General features: G+C 41.1%; 1 protein-coding gene across 2 annotated transcripts in view; it reads right to left on the bottom strand.

Annotated features, from left to right (window-relative positions):
- Nucleotides 1–17,826, bottom strand: part of COLEC12 (collectin subfamily member 12) — a 99,883-nt gene extending 82,057 nt beyond the window's left edge. Inside the window, exons 1-2 of one of the 2 annotated variants that reach the window (XM_063130608.1) lie at nucleotides 17,728–17,826; nucleotides 2,742–2,792 (exon numbers count right to left, since the gene is read on the bottom strand). In XM_063130608.1, the coding sequence (XP_062986678.1) occupies nucleotides 2,742–2,792; nucleotides 17,728–17,734 (58 nt within the window). In that variant the 5' untranslated portion in view covers nucleotides 17,735–17,826. The remainder of the gene's footprint in view (nucleotides 1–2,741; nucleotides 2,793–17,727) is intronic. The other variant, XM_063130609.1, reaches the window with a different exon arrangement.
- Nucleotides 17,827–22,852: the final 5,026 nt, after the last annotated feature.

Below are 22,852 nucleotides of genomic sequence, written 5' to 3'. Positions count from 1 at the left end.
GCCTCTCTAACTCTGGTAAGAGCAAGATTTCCCTAGCTAGCACTCGCAAAGACAAGCCTGCACTCATTTTTAATCTCTGACCGGAGACAAAAGCAGGATTTTCCTAGCTAGCTATAGCTCTGACAAGGGAAACCCTGCTCTTATCTTCCAAGCCCCTGCAAACCCACCTGTGAGATTGTTCTTTCATTGTTGCTATTTGCAGTGGAAAAATAGTGATCTTTCTAGCAAAAGCCTCTCCCAATCCTTAGCAATCCCTAGATTTTCACCTCCCCACCGCTGGGCACTCAGACGTGTGTGCATGGGCACGCAAACATGATACCAGATGTAGCCCTCCGTGCAAAAAAAAAGTGCAGTCGTAGTGTAAACAATTAGGGCGAGATGGGCCAATGGTTCAGTATAACACAGCGTCCTAGGTTCCTAATCATTCCTTATTCTGAATTCTTGGAATATATTTTGGCCAGAATGATCTTTGCTAACCACCGGCCTGCTGTGGTTAACAACTGCCAGAAAGTATCCACACTTGCATGATTTATACTTCCAACAAGCCATGCTGCCCAGGTTTTGATGACATGATGAGGTGTGCCCAAGTAGTGATTATGGAAATCACTCCCTGTACATGCAATGATTTAAATCAACGACCGTGGCTTATTTTGATCATGCAAACTAGTCCTTTGTCTTTAAATGATACTAGGCTTACACCAGGATTTTTCATGGGTTCAGCTGTGCACGCGCTCTCATAAGGATTGTGAATGGCAGCTGCGAAATAGCCTTACACTGGGCTGACCCAGCATCAACTTGTTTGTATGAAGCATCAGAATACTAAAAACACACTTTGCTCTGGAAGATCCCACATTGCACAGCAAAACCAGCCTGGCCAAAAGCAAGACATCGTATTTCATTTATCTACTGTAAAAATGTATTTCCATATGTCAAGTGAGCCGATTTGCAGCCATGGTAAAGAGCAACATCCTCTCTGGAATGCCCTTAAGGAAAGCAATCACTCACAAACAATATGTTCTGATGGGGAGGACGGTATTCTGTAGTGGAAAATGATGGGGAGCAGGGCCATTCCTTCAGCTCTGCTGAAAGACAAGCTCTATAAAGGCTTCTTCCTCAACTGTTTCCATTTCAGTCTGTCATTAGAAAAAAATACGACTGTATTTAACTTTAAAAACTGGTCCCTCGGTTTGCTTTTCCCCCTCTTCCCTTCCCAGCCCTTTTTTCTTTTGTTTTGCATCTATTAAACTGTGATCTTGTAGATAGGGACTGTCTTGTTTTTAGTGATTGTATGTAAGCTATGTAAATGAAGCTGTTAATCTACTGTATCAGCTTTTGGTTTCATCACAGAACTGAGATCTAAGTGCTAGATAAGGAGCATTTCTTTTTCTGCTTTTCCACTACATAACCTCTGGGTGGCACTGTGGTATAGTGGACTAACACAAATGCACAAGAGGTACTTGCGCTTTGTTTCACTTTCATATTTATATGCTGCATTTTCGCTGCTTTAAAAAAACCTCACCAAAAGTGCTGGTTAGACACAGAATAAAAACTGGAGGGTCATGATGTCGACTAAGGAACCCGTAAACAACTGTGAGAAGGGAATGACAAGTGTGCAATGAATACCTTGTGTAGAAAAGCTCTGAGGCCCTTTTTGGTTGGAAAAAAAATGCTTTAAATAAATCAATAAATATTCCCCATACTGATTGGCGCTAGTCCACCTGAACTAACATAAAATCATAGAATCATAGAATAGCAGAGTTGGAAGGGGCCTACAAGGCCATCGAGTCCAACCCCCTGCTCAATGCAGGAATCCACCCTAAAGCATCCCCGTCAGATGCTTGTCCAGCTGCCTCTTGAAGGCCTCTAGTGTGGGAGAGCCCACAACCTCCCTAGGTAACTGATTCCATTGTCGCACTACTCTAACAGTCAGGAAGTTTTTCCTGATGTCCAGCTGGAATTTGGCTTCCTTTAACTTGAGCCCGTTATTCCGTGTCCTGCACTCTGGGAGGATCGAGAAGAGATCCTGGCCCTCCTCTGTGTGACAACCTTTTAAGTATTTGAAGAGTGCTATCATGTCTCCCCTCAATCTTCTCTTCTCCAGACTAAACATGCCCAGTTCTTTCAGTCTCTCTTCATAGGGCTTTGTTTCCAGACCCCTGATCATCCTGGTTGCCCTCCTCTGAACACACTCCAGCTTGTCTGCGTCCTTCTTGAATTGTGGAGCCCAGAACTGGACGCAATACTCTAGATGAGGCCTAACCAGGGCCGAATAAAGAGGAACCAGTACCTCACGTGATTTGGAAGGAGATGCACAGAGGTGGAAAGGCTGTTGTTGCACCTAAACAGTGATGGTAGCTGAAACACATCACAATAGGAAGCAACACTTTAATGAAGCACTTTCTGTTTCATGGGTTCTCTTCCTGCTGTCAGGAAGGTAGTTAACTATAAATATTAATATTGAAATTGCCAGCAGTGAATGACTCCTGCTGAATGGAAAGGATTGGCAAGAACAACAAAGTAAATTTAAAAAAGACCAAAATGGATTCCTGTAACAAGTAAACTCTCTAAAATTGCCAATGAACTAATCCATCTGTATCATATCCTAACACGTTTTTCTCCAAATATTTCCTTTTTCCACATCACATTCCAATCATAAACATACACTATAGTTTTGTGAAATATCCGAACACATTTTTGTCTCAATTAAAACAATATGAATGTGAAGACTCAGTCGAACTTACCAAACCTCTTGTAACCGAAGGACTGAACCTCCTCCTCTTCTGAAAAGTCGTCTGTATAAAAATAAATAAATATATAGGCAGATATTATATTAGTATATGATGTAGTATACGATAATATACGTCTATAGTAGACATTAACTGAAAATTCTGCTTAGGAGTTAATTGCATTTTAATGCAATCTTTAGCTCAGTAGTGTCTAAAAAATAACAAGGGTATTCCCCCCCCCCTTTTGCAATATATATCTTTAGCTAATATACAACTCTTGAAGCCCTGCTTGTCTGAATCACAAGTACAAAACCATCTGGTCATGCTCAGCAGCCTGTGTGTGGAAATTATTGGGTGGTCCAGTACATAGTTTAACTGAACAGACAAACTTTACTTAAAAACAATATCCAAGAAAACAAGTTCTACTTGGCTTTAAATATATAATCGTTGCAACTACAATAAAGCAAACAAATATAGAAATTTAACCCCTGTCCTGACTTGAAAGAGGAGAGGAGAATTCTTTGTGGGCAGGGGTGAAGACCTCCTAGCAAGATGCTTTGAAGTTTCTGATCTCAGACTTAATGTGCTCTGGTTCTTCCATAGATAAAAAGAGGACTGTAGCCAGTAGGCTTGCCAGGTTTTCATTGTACTTACTTCACCATCATCATTATTACTAAGTGATAAGTGCCTAAAAACATGCTAGGTGCTGCACAAGAGTAAAAACAGACAAGGCTCTGTTCGCAGGCTGACATTGTAAAAGCACATGATGATAATAGAAAGAAACTTGAAAGGAAATGGTTGGTCAGGTAAAGCCTTTGAAATAAATTTATTTATTTATATTTGTATACAGTTCAATAGCGGAAGCTCTCTGGGTTGTTAAAAAATCAGACTTAAAACCATAAAATAGAATAACATAATATAGAAAGATCTTTAAAAATTAAAACAGACTAAAGCAGATTAAAAACCAAAGTAAAAGCCAACAGCACTGCAAAGATCTCAAAACACACTAAGGGCGCAATCCTATGCTTGTTTAGACAGAAAAACATCTTACAACTCAAAGTCAGCCCCACATATAACACCTTACAGTAATCCAAGTTGTAGGACTTTTTTCTGTCTAAACATGCATAGAATTGTGCTGTAAGACTTCTTTTTTAACTGAAAAACTAAAAAGCCTTGGAGAATAAAAATGCCTTCAGGAAAGGAAAGGAACCTCTCGTGCAAGCACTGAGTCATTACTGACTCTTGCAGGGACACCAGCTTTCACTGACGTTTTCTTGGCAGGCCTTATAGTGGGGTGGTTTGCCGTTGCCTTCTTCGGCCGTTATTACCTTTCCCCCAGCTAACTGGGTACTCATTTTACCGACCTCGGGAGGATGGAAGGCTGAGTCGACCCGAGCCGGCTGCCTGAAACCAGCTTCCGCTGGGATCGAACTCAGGCCGTGGGGAGAGTTTCAGCTGCAGAAACTGCTGCTTTACCGATCTGCGCCACATGAGGCTCTTAAATGCCTTCACCTGGCACCAAAAAGACCACAAAAAAGGTAGACCCTGGAGAGGGCATTTCACAATGGGTGCCACCACTAAAAAGTCCCTCTCTTTAGTGGCCACTCACATTTCATACCAGGACTTTTTATTGGGCCCAGAAACTGACTTCCAAGCAGTGCAGATCACAAAGCACTAACATAATATGATCGTATAGACAAGTCCCCATTAATAATCTTGATGCCTCATTTTGAACCAGCTGAAGTTTCCAGATGATTTTCAAAGACAGGCCCACATATAACACATTACAGCAATCCTAATTTGTATATCAGGCCTAAGCCGTTCTGTACCACCAAAGCCTCCTGTGCCTCCATTGACAATGCTGGATCCATGAGCCCTCCCAAACTACAAACCTGGTCCTGCAACGGCCTCCAGAATATGTTAAACATCACTCAGCTGACCAGAAAAACCACCCAGTTCATTGGCTCTAATCCAGTCCATTACGGCACGAAAGTAGAAATAAAATCAGTACAATTAGTACCTATTATTATTTATTTATTTATTTATTTATTTATATAGCACCATCAATGTACATGGTGCTGTACTGAGTAAAACAGTAAATAGCAAGACCCTGCCGCATAGGCTTACATTCTAATAAAATCATAATAAAACAATAAGGAGGGGAAGAGAATGCAAACAGGCACAGGGTAGGGTAAACAGGCACAGGGTAGGGTAAAACTAACAGTATAAAGTCAGAACAAAATCAAGTTTTAAAAGCTTTAGGAAAAAGAAAAGTTTTTAGCTGAGCTTTAAAAGCTGCGGTTGAACTTGTAGTTCTCAAATGTTCTGGAAGAGCGTTCCAGGCGTAAGGGGCAGCAGAAGGAAATGGACGAAGCCGAGCAAGGGAAGTAGAGACCCTTGGGCAGGTGAGAAACATGGCATCAGAGGAGCGAAGAGCACAAGCGGGGCAATAGTGTGAGATGAGAGAGGAGAGATAGGAAGGAGCTAGACAGTGAAAAGCTTTGTAGGTCAACAGTAGGTCAACCTGCACTTTCCAAGCCTGCCAGGCAGTGCAGAATGGTACTGGCAGTCACCAATAGGTCTAGGAGAATCCTTCTGTCTATCTCCCAGCAAAGGGTGTCCATCAAGTTCAAATCTAGCTTAAAGCTAGACTGAAATGGGTCCATCTCATCCATACATACCTCTAGCTAAACAGACATCACCCACTTGGCTTCTTTGTCCAACTATGCTATATTAGACGGCGGCGTATAATGACCAAAATTAGCTTGATCTAACAATTGATGGTGCTGGGTTGCCGCCATGTTTAAGGAACTCCGATGCTTTCTCTGCTGCATGGTGGCGGCGGCTAATCCTGATGCAAAGGATGGGAGCGGGTTTTCTGGTGGCCATTCGGCTCGCTGGGCTGACCCTCTGTCCGGGCAGATGGCAACCAATCAGGGGTTGCCATCTGCCTGTGAATGCCTCCGCCGTGATACTGGAGCGAGGTTAGACTGTGGATGTGCCGTACTCGACTTGCTGCAGCAAAAAGTCAGGATAAGTCCCCAACTTTTTAAATTCGCAGCTTCTCTGGAAAGGTGTGCAATGGCCGTGAGGTGGCTGCTGTGCCCTATAACTGACACAGCACCACTACGCAGCCACCACAGGGCTTTCAAAGTATGTAGACAGCCCCAGTGGTTTCTTTCACATCTTCTTCGCAGAGACTATGCATAACACACACAACCTCTCTAGTTTTCTTAAACTGAATTGCTACGCTACTGAGAAGTATAAAATAGATAACGTGAAAAATATATTTCATTGGACAGTGTCTCAGCAACAGAACTTTGCCTAATAAAATCTGAAAGCTTGCCAAATTTGTTGATCTCATTCACTTCAATCAGCAACTCTCTGTATGAAATGACTATGTTAGGTTATTCAGCACTCATAGCAAAGACAGGTAAGAGAAAAAGCTGTAAACACTCCAAAGCTGGGGGGGGGGGGCCGCGCACGTGTGCACATTCATACTCTTCCCCATAATAGGTAAAAACTTGTCTATGAAATACCAAGTGGACTGGAAAAGATAATAATCAACTATCTCTAAGACTATGTACAGAGCATAACTTTTAAAAGAAGCAGTACTGTTATTACATATAGCACACATATTCCATCCCAGCTCTTGATCCATTATCCCTTTTTTAAAAAAATATTTTAATTAAAATTTATATTTGTATCAAGAGGAGGTAACATCCAACCACATCAAACATAACACATCATTATGATCTCTGATCAAACGGATTATAAAAAAGATAAGGAAAAAATATATTTTAGGGGACATACCTAGCAGTCTAGTGCGACAAAGGGGTGAAGATCCCACAATATTTTTATTGCAAGATCTCCCCCTCTGTTCACACGTGGCGCACAACAACCTCAGAGAGGTGTCGCACCTGCCATTTTTTTTAAAGAGACAGGAGTGAACAAGCGCTTGTGCGCAAAAGGGAAGTTCTTTTTTTTTAAAAAAAAAAATCCCCCGCTCCCCCCACCCCACCCCCGATGGGCGCAGAGCTCCTGAAGAGGAACTGCGAGGAGCTGGGACAAACCGCAACGCCCGGCCACACATTCTGTGGTCTCAGGCTAAGACCGAGACTGCGGAAAAAACGGGCCTAAAGTGATGGGCAAGATCCTGGGGCAAGGAAGGGATCATCCCTCCCTGAACCTGGGATCTCCTGTGCGTCGTGTGGACGCACAGGGACAATCTCAGGGCTCGCCCCAGGATAAAGCCCCGTCTAGCTAAGGCCCTAGTTCTATGGAGGGCTGCTGTGCTATCGCCTGTGCTTCAGCATCCAGTTCAGTCAATATTAAGGGGCATAGCTTTAAGGACATAGCTTCTAACATTGCTGTTCTTGTACCAGGCTGCTTGTTGCCACTAAAGACCTTACAGGTGCATATTGCCCCCTTTTTTTTGAGAACAGCAGAAATTATTAACCTGCTTTGATCTTTACTAAATAAGTAAAGAAAAGGTCATTATACTACACTACTCCTTACTCACCTATGTCCCCCTTTCTTCTGTTCCAAAGGCCACCAGCACATGTGTAGCATAACTAGTATTCATTGTGGACTTCTCCACATTTAGCAAAAATCCCACAGCCTTACTGCAGCTTTACTTTATTGTGTGATTTCAATTTATTACAGCATTTGGGTTTTTTTGTAAAATGGCGGATTACCTGATGCCATCCCGGGAGAGGGAAACCATGCAGTTTTGGAGCTAGGCAGCGCTGTGAAGACAGCCCCTTGGCTTTCCCTCCTGCAATAACCCTCCCTTCTCCAAACTACAATGAAGAATATAACATTTGCTTGTGAGATTTCATGCAAACATTCATCTAATCTTATACTCCATGGGGGGGATCTACACTACTGCTTTAAAGCGCTTTAAAATGCTTTATAACAGTTTTGACAACTGTTGGGGCCCAGGACACACTGCATATACAGTTTTCAAAACGTTTTCAAAGTGCTTTAAAGCGCTTTAAAAGCAGTAGTGTAGATTCTGTCCCCTAGTCCAGCAGTGCCAGTGAGATACCTCTGGCAAATTCGCAAGCTGGACATGATGGTGACAGACATTTTATTTATTTATTTATTTATTACATTTTTATTCCGCCCAATAGCTGAAGCTACACTTATTTCCAGAGTGTACTTCTATTCAACTAGCTAGGCGACAACAAAGTTCATAATTACCTAAGTCATAATACAGACCTGTCCCACTCATAATACCTGGTTGCATTACAAGGTAAGCAGCATCTTCTTTGCTCGTCTTCTATAACTCCAACTGACAAAAGTGGAGGGCCTGCTCTCCTTCCTCCCTGCTGGTCACCCATGCTTTCCCTCTAAGTACCACAAAATGCAAGTCTCCAGCTTCCCTTCCCTCACGTGAAGGCCCCCAACCAGAAAGCCCAGACCCTTCCACAACTCCCCCTTTCTCAAGTATTTACCTACTGGTGTTGGTGTTGATACAGAGGTCTTGCTGGAGACTTAACTCCCTCCCTGTCAGCTGGAATGTTACAATGATTAGCCTGCTAGGGGCACTGGGAAATACAGTTTCCCCAGAGCACCTTAAGTCCATAAGACTACATTTCTTAGGGTCCATGGTCCCTTACATACTTCCACTGCAATGTTTTAGACAACAGATGGGGAGGGGGGAGGCCTGCACTGAGGCTTCCAACAAGACCATTACCCACTTCTGCCAGGTAACTAAATGTCAAGAAAAGGGAGGCTGTAGGCCAGGTTTGGAGAAAGATATTCACTGTTCATACTGCCAAAAAAACAATTTGCCTAATTTCCACAGGCAGAACTATCCATCAATTTTCTAAAGCCCTCTGTTGTAGAATCTATCACAACATCTTGTGGCAATTAATTCCATCAGTTCATTATGTTCTGTATGAAGAACTAGTACTGCTAGCCAAGGCCACCTAGGCTTATGCCCTCAGTTCCCCAGCCAGGCACAATGTTCTTTAAGAGGGAAGCATCCATGCTGGAATTTAAGACTGGGCCCTTTGCTGATTAATCCTTAGAAGAATGAAAGCCACAAAGGAAATTCCAATGAATTGTTGACACTCAACAAATCCAAATTGAGGGTGGTATTGACTACACCAGAAAGCCAGTGTGGTGCAATGGTTAGTGTGCTTGATTAAAAAAAAAAAACTCTTCAGCCCTGTGGCTCACTGGGTAACCATGGCCCAGTCACACTCTTTCTCAGCTAACCTACCTCACAGGGTTGTTATAAGGATAAATGGGGGACCATGTACACATGTAATAAACAAAATACACACTGAGTTTATAGAACTGTTTAAAGTTCCCTTCAGATTAACTGTCATTCTTCTGACTGTACATTCCCTATGGCCAGATCTAAAGTTAACCGTTCCTGAAAACAGCTAGCTTGCTATTTTTCATGATGTTTAAAGGTAGTCTAATGATTTGGGGTGCATGTAGATAAATGTTTGCCCATAAGAGAATGACAGAGGAAATTACACCTTTTGGTTTATTATAAAACTCACCCAGTACAGAGGATATATTATTCTTGTTCCCTAAGTCAGTATCCTTTAAAATTCACCAGAAAGACTGTACTCAATGGGTGAGTGGGGATAATCATATACCACATGGTGGTTGTTCAGTCTTACTGTGGGGTACTTGCAAGCACCTAGGGTGGCTATAGGCCAGGTCTGAGGATACCTGTAGTATTGAGCCACATGATGAGATGGTTTCTATCATGCCGCGATCAGCATATTGCCTCACTCAGGGGTCTAACATTCCAGATAATCTCACATGGTTGCACATTTCTCTTGATAAGATTACAGTCATAGCATAACAAACTCATTTGTAGACACCATTTGAGGCAGATATCTAGTGTAGGAGCCTGTCTGTAGACCTGTCTATAAAAAATACAGAGTACAGTACATGGCTCAAAGTCAACATGGAAAATGTTGTTTAACATGCAGAAGGTAACTATAAGCATCTGAGTGCAGCATACTGTTTTCTTACCATGAAATAAATATGAGTAGGATTGAGATGAAAAGGGTTTTTGGAGTAAAGTAAATGCCTTCTATGCAAGTTGGAGCCCTGGTACCTCTAATATTAAAAACTAAGTACAGTACTTGACATATATCTATTGGCAAGATTTACAACCCCAAAGTATGAATCAGAGCTTCATCTGACGAGCGTTTTATTGCATGCTCGTTACTGGGCACTCATGGATTTCTTGGAGGTCTCTCACATGACGCTGTCTGCCTCCCGTGCGCCTTCTGCCCCTTCTTGCCTTCCTTGTGCCGCAAGTAAAACCAGAAAAACTCTGAAATATTTTTTAAACCAGAAGTTGCTGCTCTCTCCTGCTGTGTGTGGGAGAAGCAGCATGATTACGCCTGACTGAATGGGCCTCGTGCTCCATGTTTACTTCCTGTTTTCAAACAAGAAGTAACTGAGCAACGATGGAGAAGTGACAGTAGCCAGTGTTTTTTCCTAGATGTGATGGCGCTTTCAGCATGGTGTTCCAAGTTCTTTAATCCAGCATTGACAGCCTTCACACTTTCAACATATCTAACTGGAAGTTTTGGTTACTCTTCAGATTTTATGAACCAAAGAGTAATGAAAATTTAGTAAGGATTGATTCTAACGGTAATTATTTCTAAAGGGAGGCATAGCTTATTTATTTATTTATGAGTAGTTATACATCGCTTACATCTAGAGATTTCAAAGTGGTTTACACAAATTACCATATTTCGTCGATTGTAAGATGCCATGAATTGTAAGACGCACACTAATTTACGTATCACCAACAGAAAAAAAGCTTTGATTCTAAGAATAATAATCGCACCCGCGATTCTAAGATGCACCCCGTTTTTAGAGATGCTTATATGGGGGAAAAAAAGTGTGCCTTAGAATCGAAGAAATACGGTATAAAACCATAAAAATAAAGACCAATCCATAGAGTATCTCTTATTTACACAAGATGGAAAGTACTACATAGGGAAGGCTTGTCTAAACAGACGGGTCTTCAACATCTGCCTACAAATAAAAAGTGTTGTCACATGTCTCATCTTAGGGGGAAGATTATTGAACACAGTGGGCACTTTTATGCTAAATGCCCTGGTCCGAACAACTGAGGAGCAGACCTCATAAGTATGTGGCAATACCAGAGGGGCATCACCAGATGACCTCAAGAATCAAGTGGGTCTATAGGTGAGAAGGTGGTCACTCAGGTAACCAGGTCCCAGGTTGTTTAGGGCTTTACATACAACAAAACCTCGGGAGCAAGATGGTACCCTGAAGCACCCCGTAGTATAATTGCCAGCAGTCTGAGAAACAGCGACTATTCACACAACATGCTAACCTTCACTCTGTCTCTTTCCACTCTTGGGAAATGACTCTGAAGGTAGGAACAGAACCACTGCAATGCAGTTCCTGCAAGTTCTAACCCATTGAGCCGGTCCAGAAAGATACCATGGTCTCTAGTATCAAAAGTCACTGAGTATTTGAGCAAGAGCTACAGGGTCACACGCACTCTGTCCCTCCCTAATTAAGTTATGGCGTAATATTTTGTAGGAATTGGTTAGTTAATTTGTTCCCACTTAAAACACATTTGCAAGTAATGCTATAAAAATCCGTAGAGAAAAATGTCGTCATTTCTGCTTTGGTTTTATATTCTTAAACAGTACATGTGTCCACGTGTGATTCACTGATCTCAAATGAGAAAATTGGAGGTTGAGGCCAAACTTTTCTTACCCATATAGGTTTCAGCCTTTTCTTTTTCTGGCAGCCTGTCAGATCCATGGGTTCTTCAGACCTCAGTATTATTTCAATGGGACTGTTACAGCCTTACTGCTAAGTTTTATAAATGTCATTCTTGGCACACATAAGAAGGAGCTGCAAGGCATGTCATGTTAAACATAAATAATAATCCAAACATACATTTAGTAAAAAGTATTCAAAATGTGAGTAACATTAAGAGCAAATGTGGCCCTTATTGATGTCGCTGCAACCACCACTGACTGCTATTGGGATTATTTTGAAATTCAGCATGACCCCTTTATATTAAACATTATTTTGAAACAAACAGATCACTTCTCTACCAAACCTCTGCAAGTTTCTAATAATGAAGAATTTGAATTGGTTAGGTCACATTTCTGTTAATATTTGAATAGCTATCATATAGGATCACCCCACCCCCACCCCAAAGTCTAGATTTACAGCATATTTGAACCTTACTAAAAGAGGCTGAATTGGATACTCAAAGCCATAATAATGATTTTTTTAAAAAAGAAGAAAAGCGCCACATACCTTCGGTGATTACTAGGAATGTATACAATCTACTGGGGAAATTAATTTTCTATTGGGATTTCCCAGCCCTGAGCAGCAGATTTAAATCTCTGCCTGTTTGAATTTCAACCTGACTTTATACTGTTAGTTTTATCCTACCCAGTGCCTGTTTACCCTACCCTGTGCCTGTTTGCATTCTCTTCCCCTCCTTATTGTTTTATTATGGTTTTATTAGAATGTAAGCCTATGCGGCAGGGTCTTGCTATTTACTGTTTTACTCTGTACAGCACCATGTACATTGATGGTGCTATATAAATAAATAATAATAATTTAGGTGATCATTACTTGTTTCAGTTAAAAGCCCTGGTGGACATTTATGCACTGGCATTGCAGTTATGGTTGCACTGAATCTTCGGTTTTGTAGTGTTAAGTTGGCAGTAAACATTTTGTCATTCTTGTACATGAATGTTTTGCAGATTAAAAATGATCTAGGTTACAATTCTATACACCCTTACCTGGGAGTAAGTCCCATTGAACACAGTAAGATTTACTTCTGAATAGATTTACATAGGATTATACTACTACTGCAAAGTTTGTTTCAACTGTTTTGAAATATAATGGAAATGAGGATATTGATAAAATGCTAATATTCATTCCTATTTGTAATGCTATCTATCTAGTTTTGACTCTATTAAAATTTTGGTCAGAGCTTTGGACTGTAAACTCTTGACTGGCCATGTTTATTCATATAGGGGCCAAACTGGAGGTGATATTAAATGTAACACCTAAGTGGAATCTATAATAATAATAATAATAATAATAATAATAATAATAATAATAGTTACCCACCTCTCCCTCCGGATCAAGGCGGGGCACAACACAAATGCAACAGCATACAACTAATTAAAATATTTAAAACCAAAACATCACTAAAAGCAGCACATCATTAAAAGGCAAATTTAAAATTAAAGTGGGTAGGCCTGCTGGAAGAGATCAGTCTTTATGGCTTTCTTAAATTGCAGAAAACTATTACGTTGACGAATATTTCCCGGCAAGCCATTCCACAAACTGGGAGTGGCAGAAGCCTTGTTTTTGTTAGCTGGAGTAAATTCTTCCCAGAGGACCTGAGTGTGCGGGGCAGATTGTAATTTTATAGTTAATAACAACCACCAAGGGATCCAATTTTTATTGGGAATGTGGTACAGTGGGTTGGGATGGGGTGTTAACCTACTACTGTAGCTGCTATTAGTCCCAGGAGGTAAACTTTCATTGACACCCGGGGCTAATAGCACACAAGCAGGGAAGTGATTAATACCTAGCATCATCAGATGAGGGGAAAATTGTGATTCCCTACTGTTGCTTCTCCAGCCCTGCTCCTATACCACATTACTTCCTCTTTCTTCCCGGAGAAGAATGAGTAAGTAAACAAAGACCACACGGCCCATTCAGGAGCTGTTTTTATCACGCTGCTTTTCTTGCACACAGCAGGAAATGGTGGCACATTCCATTTCCAAAAAAATCGGATTAAAAGGGGTCTATTTTGTGATGGAAAAAAGCAAGAAGAAGCGGGAGGTACGCAGGAGGCAGGCAGCATTGTCTAAAGGACACACACAAGAACATGAGTGGGCAGTAGCAAGCGTGCGATAAAACACTCATCTGATGAATCCCATTGAGATCATGATGTGGGAGGAAAGGGTTAAAACCCTAAATCATCCCCCTCTTGTAGCTATCATTATTTTTAAAAAAATCAAAGACACAAGTTCAAGTGACCCGTTTAGTGGCAGGTGCAATTTGGCCCTAAGTGTATCTTGAAAGCAGGATTATCCCCTCACCCCAACAATAACAACGAAAACAGGTTGAATTTAAGTATGGCTACCAGAATTTTTGGACCAGGATTTAAAATGAAGCTATCACAAAATTCTACAGAAATTTTGGTTGTTGTAAATTCTGGTGGCAAGACTTGTATTTATTTACATCACACATTTTCCAAAGAGTAATGTTGGAATTCACACCACCATGAGTATGGATTTATTATTTTTTCATGTAATTGTCTACATAGTCACTCATCTAACTAATCCAAGAATCCTCAAATTATTTATACATGAGTAATCTTACTGTTTTTAAAGGGATTACTCCAGTGGCAAATGCACAGTGTGAGACACTCCAGAGCACTTCAGCTGTGAAATATGTGATAAAGAGCCCTAACTTCTACACAGATTATCTATCATATCTATAAAAAACAGAAGGAAAAGCTACTACATGATATGGAAGTGCCATACTTTTAATAGTGAACAAAGGAGGACTGGTCATGTGTCTATGATAATGTGATTAATTTTTTTTCCAGTTTTCAGCTCTCTACAGAATATAAAAGCAATGTACATTTCACAAATAATATTTATTTTGTTTTGGTGACTACAAAAAACATGTCACAGATTGGCCATCATTTACTGTGGGTTTGTAGATCATCCCAGTGATCTTATCCCAGTGCGATGACATACAACATTAAAATTCAAGCAATGGAATTTTTTTTTTCAGATTCTAATGATGTAATTATTTTGATAGTCTTCAGCTCTCCAGGGAAGGTACGTGCAAGAACAGAGACAGCTGTTTGCTGTATCCAACAGGTCAACTCTATTGTTATTCATGAAAAGAGTATAAGAAGAGCCATGCTGGATCAGATCAAGGGTCCATCTAGTTCAGCATTTTGTTCACACAGTGGCCAACCATGTGACTACGCTAAACTGAAAAATCTTTGCTCTAAGGTTGGTTGTTGTTGTTTCTACAAGCAGGGGATTTGAATAAAAAACATAGAAAGCCAAATATGTGAATTAAAGACAGGACAGTAAAACACAAAACATGGCATTGACTTTGGCACTATTTATGATTTTCATAACTCTTACATGACCTGATTCTTTATGCACTCTGTCATTTAATAATTACATTGTATTAGCCTTATAAGAGGAGAGATGATAGAGGTGTACAAAATGATGCGTGAGGTGGATTTTTATCCTTCCCTCATAATACAAGAACTTGGGGTCATCCCAGGGAGCTGATTGGTGGGAGATTCTGAACAGATAAAAGGAAGTACCTCTTCATACAGCACATAGTTAAACTATAGAATTCAATACCACAAGTTGTAGGACGTTTTGCATGAGGCATTTATCGTGTGCTAGCAATTATTCACTCATGGAAGTTCGCGGGTCCTTTTCACGACGCCGTCAACCTCCGGTGCCTCTGTCAACTTTTTTAGATTTATTCCAATATCTTAAAAATCACCAAAAATGCAGTAGCAAAATAAAAGTGCCAAAAACCACCATCAAAGAGATGGTGGAATTCAAGAATCGCGCAATATTGTAGAAATCTTGCAGTGCCATCTACTGACTGCATAAATGAAACATATGGAACACACTGACAAAGGAACAGGGAAAAACAAGAAGGGGAGGGGGAAAGCACATGTATTGTGCCCATCACAAACCCCACAAAGTCTCTGTAAGACGAAGCTCTGATAAAGCTGCAGGATTTTTCCTTAATATAGAGAAGCCCGTAGTGATGGGCACTAATTTAGATGGCTTTAAAAGGATGTTAGACAAATTCCTGGAGAAGGCTATCAATGGCTACTAGTTCTGATGGCGAAATGCTACCTCCAGTATCGGAGGAAATATGTTTATATAAGAGGCAATATGCTTATGTACACCAGTTGCTGGGGAATGTGGCCATGAGAGTGTCCTGCTTGTGGATTTCCCATGGGCAGCTGGTTGGCCATTGTGTGAACAGAATGCTGGACTAGATGGACCCAGCATGGCTCTTATGTATTTCTGGGGAAACACTCCAAAAGTGTGAAATGTGTTATAGAAAGAGAATCAGTATGACCCATGAAAGAGATTGAGAACACATGAGAACATGTAATATTCCTTCATTAACAGAATCAACATTACTAGTTTAACAGAACCCTAACTCATAGAGATTAAAAGCTCCAGTATTTTAAAGAAATATACCATTAATTAACTTTATCTGGGTGAAAAATCTCACTAGAACTACTATTTTATGTACCTTTTCTTGGAAGTAAGTCACATTGAAGTCAGTGGAACTTACTTTGAGCAAACATGCACAAACTCAATGTATAGATGTCAAAGCAGGACTATTAAAACCTATGGAAAAATTAAAACAGTACTTTTCCTATAAAGGTTGCAATTATCTGCAACTTGCACCATGTCAGCTTATTGAATGCAAGCTATCACGTGCAAATAGTACCAGTCACTGGTTAGGGAAGTTTATGTACAATATACTTACCACGTGAAAACCTCCATGTGATCTAAATTATGCACAAATGCATGAATCAGTGAAAATTCCCTGTTGGTATCAGCACACTTTGACATTTGTAATAAGGGCTATTAGGGTAACATTCCTTTCTCCCTCATTCCCAAATAAGAAACTTGCACAATGGGCTTAATTCTCACATTCTAAGACAATAGCATCACAAGTTACATATTAAGCAATAGCAATTTTCCAGTTGTTATTGCCACTACATCAATCCTGGAAGTGGCACGCAATATCAGAAATATGAGTTCTGGTGAACTCTACAGATAAAATCATCTTAATTGCTAATAGTCTCCAGCATTCAGTTTTCCACACCAGACGACATTCAAAAGTTATTTTCACATGTGTGTGGGCTCAGTAAAACAAAATACTTCCCCCCATAAGCTGCCTCTTTGGCAAGTTAAGTCAATGATCACATAGTGTTCTTATTGGTCTCTGGAAACAACTATCATCATGTTTACTACCCTCTCGGCATCTAGAACTAAACAGCACATTGCAAGCAACAGGCTGATACCCAGTCATAGATTCCTTCATATATATTTTTCTGTTACCTACTTAATTTATTTCTGTGGCTAAAGAAAATCTACACTTGCAAGCTCACAACTACTTCCTAAGCATTCCAAAACATTCTTTGATGCCTTAGTCCCTAGTGTATAGTGCTCTGAACTTATTCCAACGCTCTTACATTCATTAACAAGAGGACTATTGCAAAATACTAACATCGCTTTTATTCATCCACAGCCATGGCAAGGTGGAAATTCATTTGCTTATTTAAATGATTTAAGTGGCACTTAGTGGTCACAGCTATAGGACATAACAGCACTGCCCAATGCATTCATGCTAAAATGTGATTCAAAGGCCAAATGAAATGCAAAGACCAAATATTTTCCAATCTATAGATCTGGAGGGGGAGGAAAATGCCAAATATATTTCACAAGCCAGTTAAGCCTCTACTGGAACCTAATCATTGCCAGATGTCTAGAAGCAACAGTATGAACATCACGAAATGCTGGCAACCCCCCCACCCACTGCTCTCTTTGAAAAACTTCAAGGGGGGGAAGGGGAAAAAGATAGGTGGTCAAGAAATATGTGCTGGAGAAAGCAAAAATGGTTGTGTGGGTGAGCATTCCACTCTCCTGGACAGATTTTTCCAGTCCCAAAATCCGACAAGGGGACCTGTAAACAACTTACAAGAAACTGAACTCGGACTTTTCTTAAGAACAAATGGCAGCTTTCATCATTAATGGACCTAAGAATTGATTCAATTTTTACACACACTTGCAAAAATGTTTGTTCCCAAAATAAGCACCACATGTTCGCTGCTGACAAGATTCATGCTCCTTCACAACAACTTAGAACCTTTCCAAAATACGTTCTGAAACAGCTTCATGCCTTGTCTCCTGCTTACCTTTCATGTTGGCACACAAGGCAGCCACATAGGAAACTTTCAGGCGCTGTGGAGAAGTTTGTTCCTGCTGCACAGAACTCCTTTATTGGGTTTTCATGCTGGGCGCCCTGAAGCTTCTTGCTGATCAGTAGATGGATAGACTAACTCACTCTTTTCTCTCTCTCTCTCTCTCTCTCACTCAGCTGCCTCAAAGAGTTTGAAGTTTACACTCTCCTGACCGGCCTGAACTCACACGACCAGCGCCTGCCCCTCCTCTCCTCAGTTTGGGCAAGGAGAAAAAGCTGCTGGCTCCACAGTTCTCCCCGGCAGCTTGCCTCTCCCCCCCCCCCGCCAACCCCCCTCGCCAGTTTCCCCCGCCTCTTTCACGAGTTGGGCTGTAAATTGATGCAGGGAAGAGTCTGTAATAATAAACCCTCAGGCGAAAGTTGAATGAGGAGGAGACGCTTTGAAGGGTTGTTCCCTCACTATTACAACCGCAGGATCTCCAAAGCCTCCAGACTGTCCTGCAAAACTCCTGAACTCTCTCCGCCGCCCGCCCTTCTCGACGTGGGGTTGACTCCTCTCCAACTGCAGGCTCCTAGGGAGGCCTGCTAGTGGGAGGCAAACGTGGTTTGGCGCAGAGATCTCGAGGTTGAGGCTTTTGCTTCCACACAGGCCAACCTCTCTGAGGATGGACGAAAGAGAAGAAGCTTGGCTGTTCCAGCTCTTAGTTTCAAGCAGCCTGATAAAGGTTTGTCGCTTCCCAAGGTGCGTAAACGTCTAATAGAAAACAATGTTGGGAAGAGGTACACTTTACAAAGAATAATCACCAGAGAAGGAACTAAATGTTGTTTAACGTTGATTGAAGCAATATCCCAATTAAAAAATACAGTATTTCTTTAAACACATTGCGGGTTCTCCTTCCAGATGGAATGCCGCTGGTGCTCACTGCCAGAAAACATTGCGCAGCTATTCCATCATTTTTTAATGGATTTTTCACGGTAAGAAAAAAGATGGGAAAAGTGGTGGGAAAACAAGGAAGGGTTAGGAGTAGAAGATAACACAATTGCCCTCCCTCTAAAATTCCATGAATAAGGCAAGGAAGGGGCATGATAAAAGCCTTATCTGGAAATACCTTGGGTTGGATCCAGACTTGCACTCAGTGGTAGCACTGTATTACAGCATGAGTGGGCAACTTCCCTGGAGTCAAGGCCAACATAGAGTGTTGGGTGGGAGGGATATGAATGGTACATCCTATAAAAAAAACATTTTAGCATTAAAAAACCCAAAAACTTCAGTTTAAGAGAAGAGTTAAGGCGTTTACCAATTCACTCATACACCAAAAACCACAGAAACTGTAAGTTGATGTCTGTCTTAACTTCTACACCTTGTAAGCAGTAAACACATTCCACAACATTGGCCATTTTTGCTGGGGCTGATGAGAGTTGTAGTTCAAAACATTTGGAGGGTACCAGGTTGCCTACAGCTGTTCTACAGTCTAACACATATTGCTCTCTTACAACTTATCCTCCAATCCACCCACACAGGATAGTAACATTGAAGTATTATTGTCAAACTTTAATAATATGTATGCTTTAAGTTCTAAACTCTTAATTCTGGCCACTAACCTCTTGCATAAGTTATGTGAAGAGCTACAGAGTGCAATTCTGTTCATGTTTACAACAACTTGATCTGCTGTTACTGTAAATTCAATGCCTATAAATCTGACAACCAGTTTCTTACAAAGCTTATCTTAAGCTAATTATAGACTGCAATCTTTGCCGTAGCTATACGAGGTTGCATTAGCACCTCATGATCCAACATCCCGCACTTCCACTTATCCCGAGTACATAATTCCCATGGAAAGGAGTGCAAATGCGGGGTTTGACATCTCACACGGCCGCCAATGCCCCTAGTGCCCTGTTCCCCTCCCCATTGTTTCCCTCCTCCTCCTTCCTGCTGCCGAAGAGAAAGGAATTGTGGAGTGGGGAGTCAGCTCCTCGCTTAATTTTCTTTTATTATTTTCTTACCTTTTTGTTGTAATGCGCAGCCCCGGTGGCCTGTGGAGGCAAACCAGTGGCCATTCAGTTCACTGGGTCGCCCCCTTCTCCCTGTACCGGCGCGCCTGTGCCTGGTTCCAGTTTTATTTTTTATATATACTTTTTATTTAATTGTGATTCTCTGCTGGTTGGCCTGCCCCCTCCCCATGTCCAGGCTGATGACGACCAATCAGTTGTGTCGACATTGGCTGGGCCATGCTTCTGCTGTAACACCTGAACAAGGTGACAGACGGCAAATGTGCATCTGCACTTTTCTCAAAGTACAAAGTCGGGGTAAGTCCCCGACTTTTTTAAAGTGGAGCTTTGGGGGAATGCGATGGCTCTGCAATGGCTACTGCGTCATATAAATGACCTCCCACCACTGTGGATCCATCCTGGGGCTTTCCCTTCATCAAGACAAGCCCCTTGTCATGTTCAACTGAAAGTTGAACACTAGGGGTGCAAATGCACTCAACCACATAAACACACAAAGAGTGTAATACATAAACAATTGATTATCTGCAACTTGAGATTACATTTTGTTACAGACAACTTGATCTGGAGGATACGACCCCACAATATATATCCACGGCTGTAGCCCTGTAAATAAGGTGGGGAAATCTGCTCTATTTCGTTTCACTTTGATTGGTCGTCTCACTAAACTTTGAATAATGACCCTTATCTTTCACTGGGGCAAATCCTAACATTATTTATCTTCTTGCAGCATTTTTTCTGAGGAAGTATATCGAAATGGGATTTTTTCAATGTAACCAGTCACCTGTCAAAAAAAGTTATGATAGAGACGCTGAAGAATATCCATACATCTTTAAGCCTTCCAATTTTCTGCTGAAGAATTTACATATAGCTTTAAGTTCACAATTAGGTTCATGATTTACATGCTGAAGAATGTTTATACAGCTTGTAGGGCTTTTATGATTATAAGCCTCTGTTGGGATTGTTAACTGCATTCGCTGCTTTTATAATTTTGATAAACCAATATGGTTACATATTCTCAGTTTTTCAGTTAAGCGCATATGTTATCATATATTGTGCTTTTGTTTACTTCGTGTATTGTATATTGAAATTCACTCCACTGTACTAAATACGGCATTTTATGGAATGTGTGTGAATCCACGATAAGAAAAATATGCCATTCTTATAAACCAATTGTTTATGTATTATACTCTTTGTGTGTTTGTGTGGTTGAGTGCATTTGTACCCCTAGTGTTCTGTGTTATTTCAACCACTGCCTCCTATTATATTGCAACTGAAAGTTAAACCAGCTTATTGGTTTAACTATCAGCCTCTGCTTATAAATTCTCTTATTGGAACATCAGCTTCTACCTGTTTATTTATTTATTATTGCATTTATATCCTGCCTTTTTTCCTCCAAGGAACCCAAGGCAGCATACATAATCCTCCTCTCCATTTTATCCTCACAACAACAACCCTGTGAAGTGGGTTGGGCTGAGAGTGTGTGACTGGCCCAAAGTCACTCAGTGGGTTTCCATGGCTGAGTGGGCACTAGAACCTGGATCTCCCAACTCCCACTCCAACACTTTAGACACTACACCACACTAGCTCTTATAAATTCTCTTATTGGAACATCAGTCTCTACTTATAATTTTTCAAGATTTAAGTAAGCCAATTAGTTACAAAGGCCAATCCTATATTTGCTTATTCATGAATGAAGGACTCCCGTCCTCTTCACTAACATGTGTTGCCTCATAATGATACAGAAACTAGATTCAATACCTGTCTGCCACCAATAACATCCTCCTTTCATTTGTCAGCCTTGTTTTGTCCCTATATATTAATTCTTAATTCTTAAAAAAGGATCCAGGGGATTCCAGGAAATTCTAGGCTAATTAACTTCATGTCTGTTCAAGGTAAGTTGGTGGAAAGCATCAGTGCTGTAGTGGAGCTGAGAAGCAGGATGGGTAGGGAGAAACAGAGCACCACCCCTTTTTTGTGACAACAGGGATGATGATGTTCTACTCCATCATACCTACTTTTTTTTTCCTGGTTTGCCTCCGCAATTTTCACCTTTGTTTCATTAGTGCGTCAAGGTAAAGGGCCCTTTCATATTTGTTTGTGGTATCGCCACTGTACTGGTGAAATCTCCTTTCACTTGTTTGCTCTCCTGCTCCACCCTGCCTCACCCCACCTCTTCTCCTTCCCCCTCCAGTTCATTGGTTCTTGTCGTTAATGGACATTGTGATGAAAGGGCGCATTCTCCCCCTCGTTCTGGCTTTGTTGTCTAGCATTTTACAGATTTAATGTTTCAACGGCTGGATGCTGTTTCTGCGGGCAATGAGAATGGGGTTGGAGCAGTAAAAGTCGGTTCAACTGAGTTGATTAGTAGCCATTTGTCTAATCCCCTTTTAAAGCCATCCAAGCTGGTGGCCATCAGTGAATTCCATAGTTTTACTCTGTGCTATGTGAAGAAATATGCTTTTTATCTGTGCTTTATTCAGCTTCATTGGATGATCCCAGGTTCTAATATTATGAGAGAGGGATAAGAACTGAATTTTATACACCTCCATTATACCACAAATATCCCCTGCTTACTCACCTTTCTTCTAAACTAAAGAATCCACATGCTTTCCTCATAGGGGAATTATTCCATCTCCTTGAGCATTTTTGTTGCCCCGTTTTGCTCCTCTTCCAGCTCTACAGTATCTCTTTTGAGGTGCAGAAGTAACTAGAACTGTTCACCATATTTAAAATGTGGTCACACCATAGTTTTGTGTAAGAGCATTATGATACTGGTGTCATGTTTCCTAAGAACTCCTGCCTTCTTGGGAGACAATAAAGAGATCTGCGAAGTAATCCACAAAGCTTTATTCAAGCAATAAACATCTCTTCCCACCTGAAGAGAGTCTAATCTCTAGGAACTTTCTTCTAGGCAAAACTATGCAAACTAAGCAAGACAATTGTCCTTTCAAGAAGAAGAACGGAAAGCCTTTTCTCAGAACGTGTTACCTTCAGGTAGACTGGTTCTGATGCAGCTTCTGACAAGATGCTAGCCGGGCCAACTTTCTCTCACCTTTTAGCTCCGCCCATTTTAGTCTGTGGCGTTCTCTAGGATTGGCTAACCTCTTCGT

Source organism: Elgaria multicarinata, chromosome 7 (genome assembly GCF_023053635.1).
Source record: "Elgaria multicarinata webbii isolate HBS135686 ecotype San Diego chromosome 7, rElgMul1.1.pri, whole genome shotgun sequence".
NCBI lineage: Eukaryota > Metazoa > Chordata > Lepidosauria > Squamata > Anguidae > Elgaria > Elgaria multicarinata.
The sequence above is the reverse complement of the archived record's forward strand: the minus strand, read 5'-3'. Positions and strand labels throughout refer to the sequence as shown.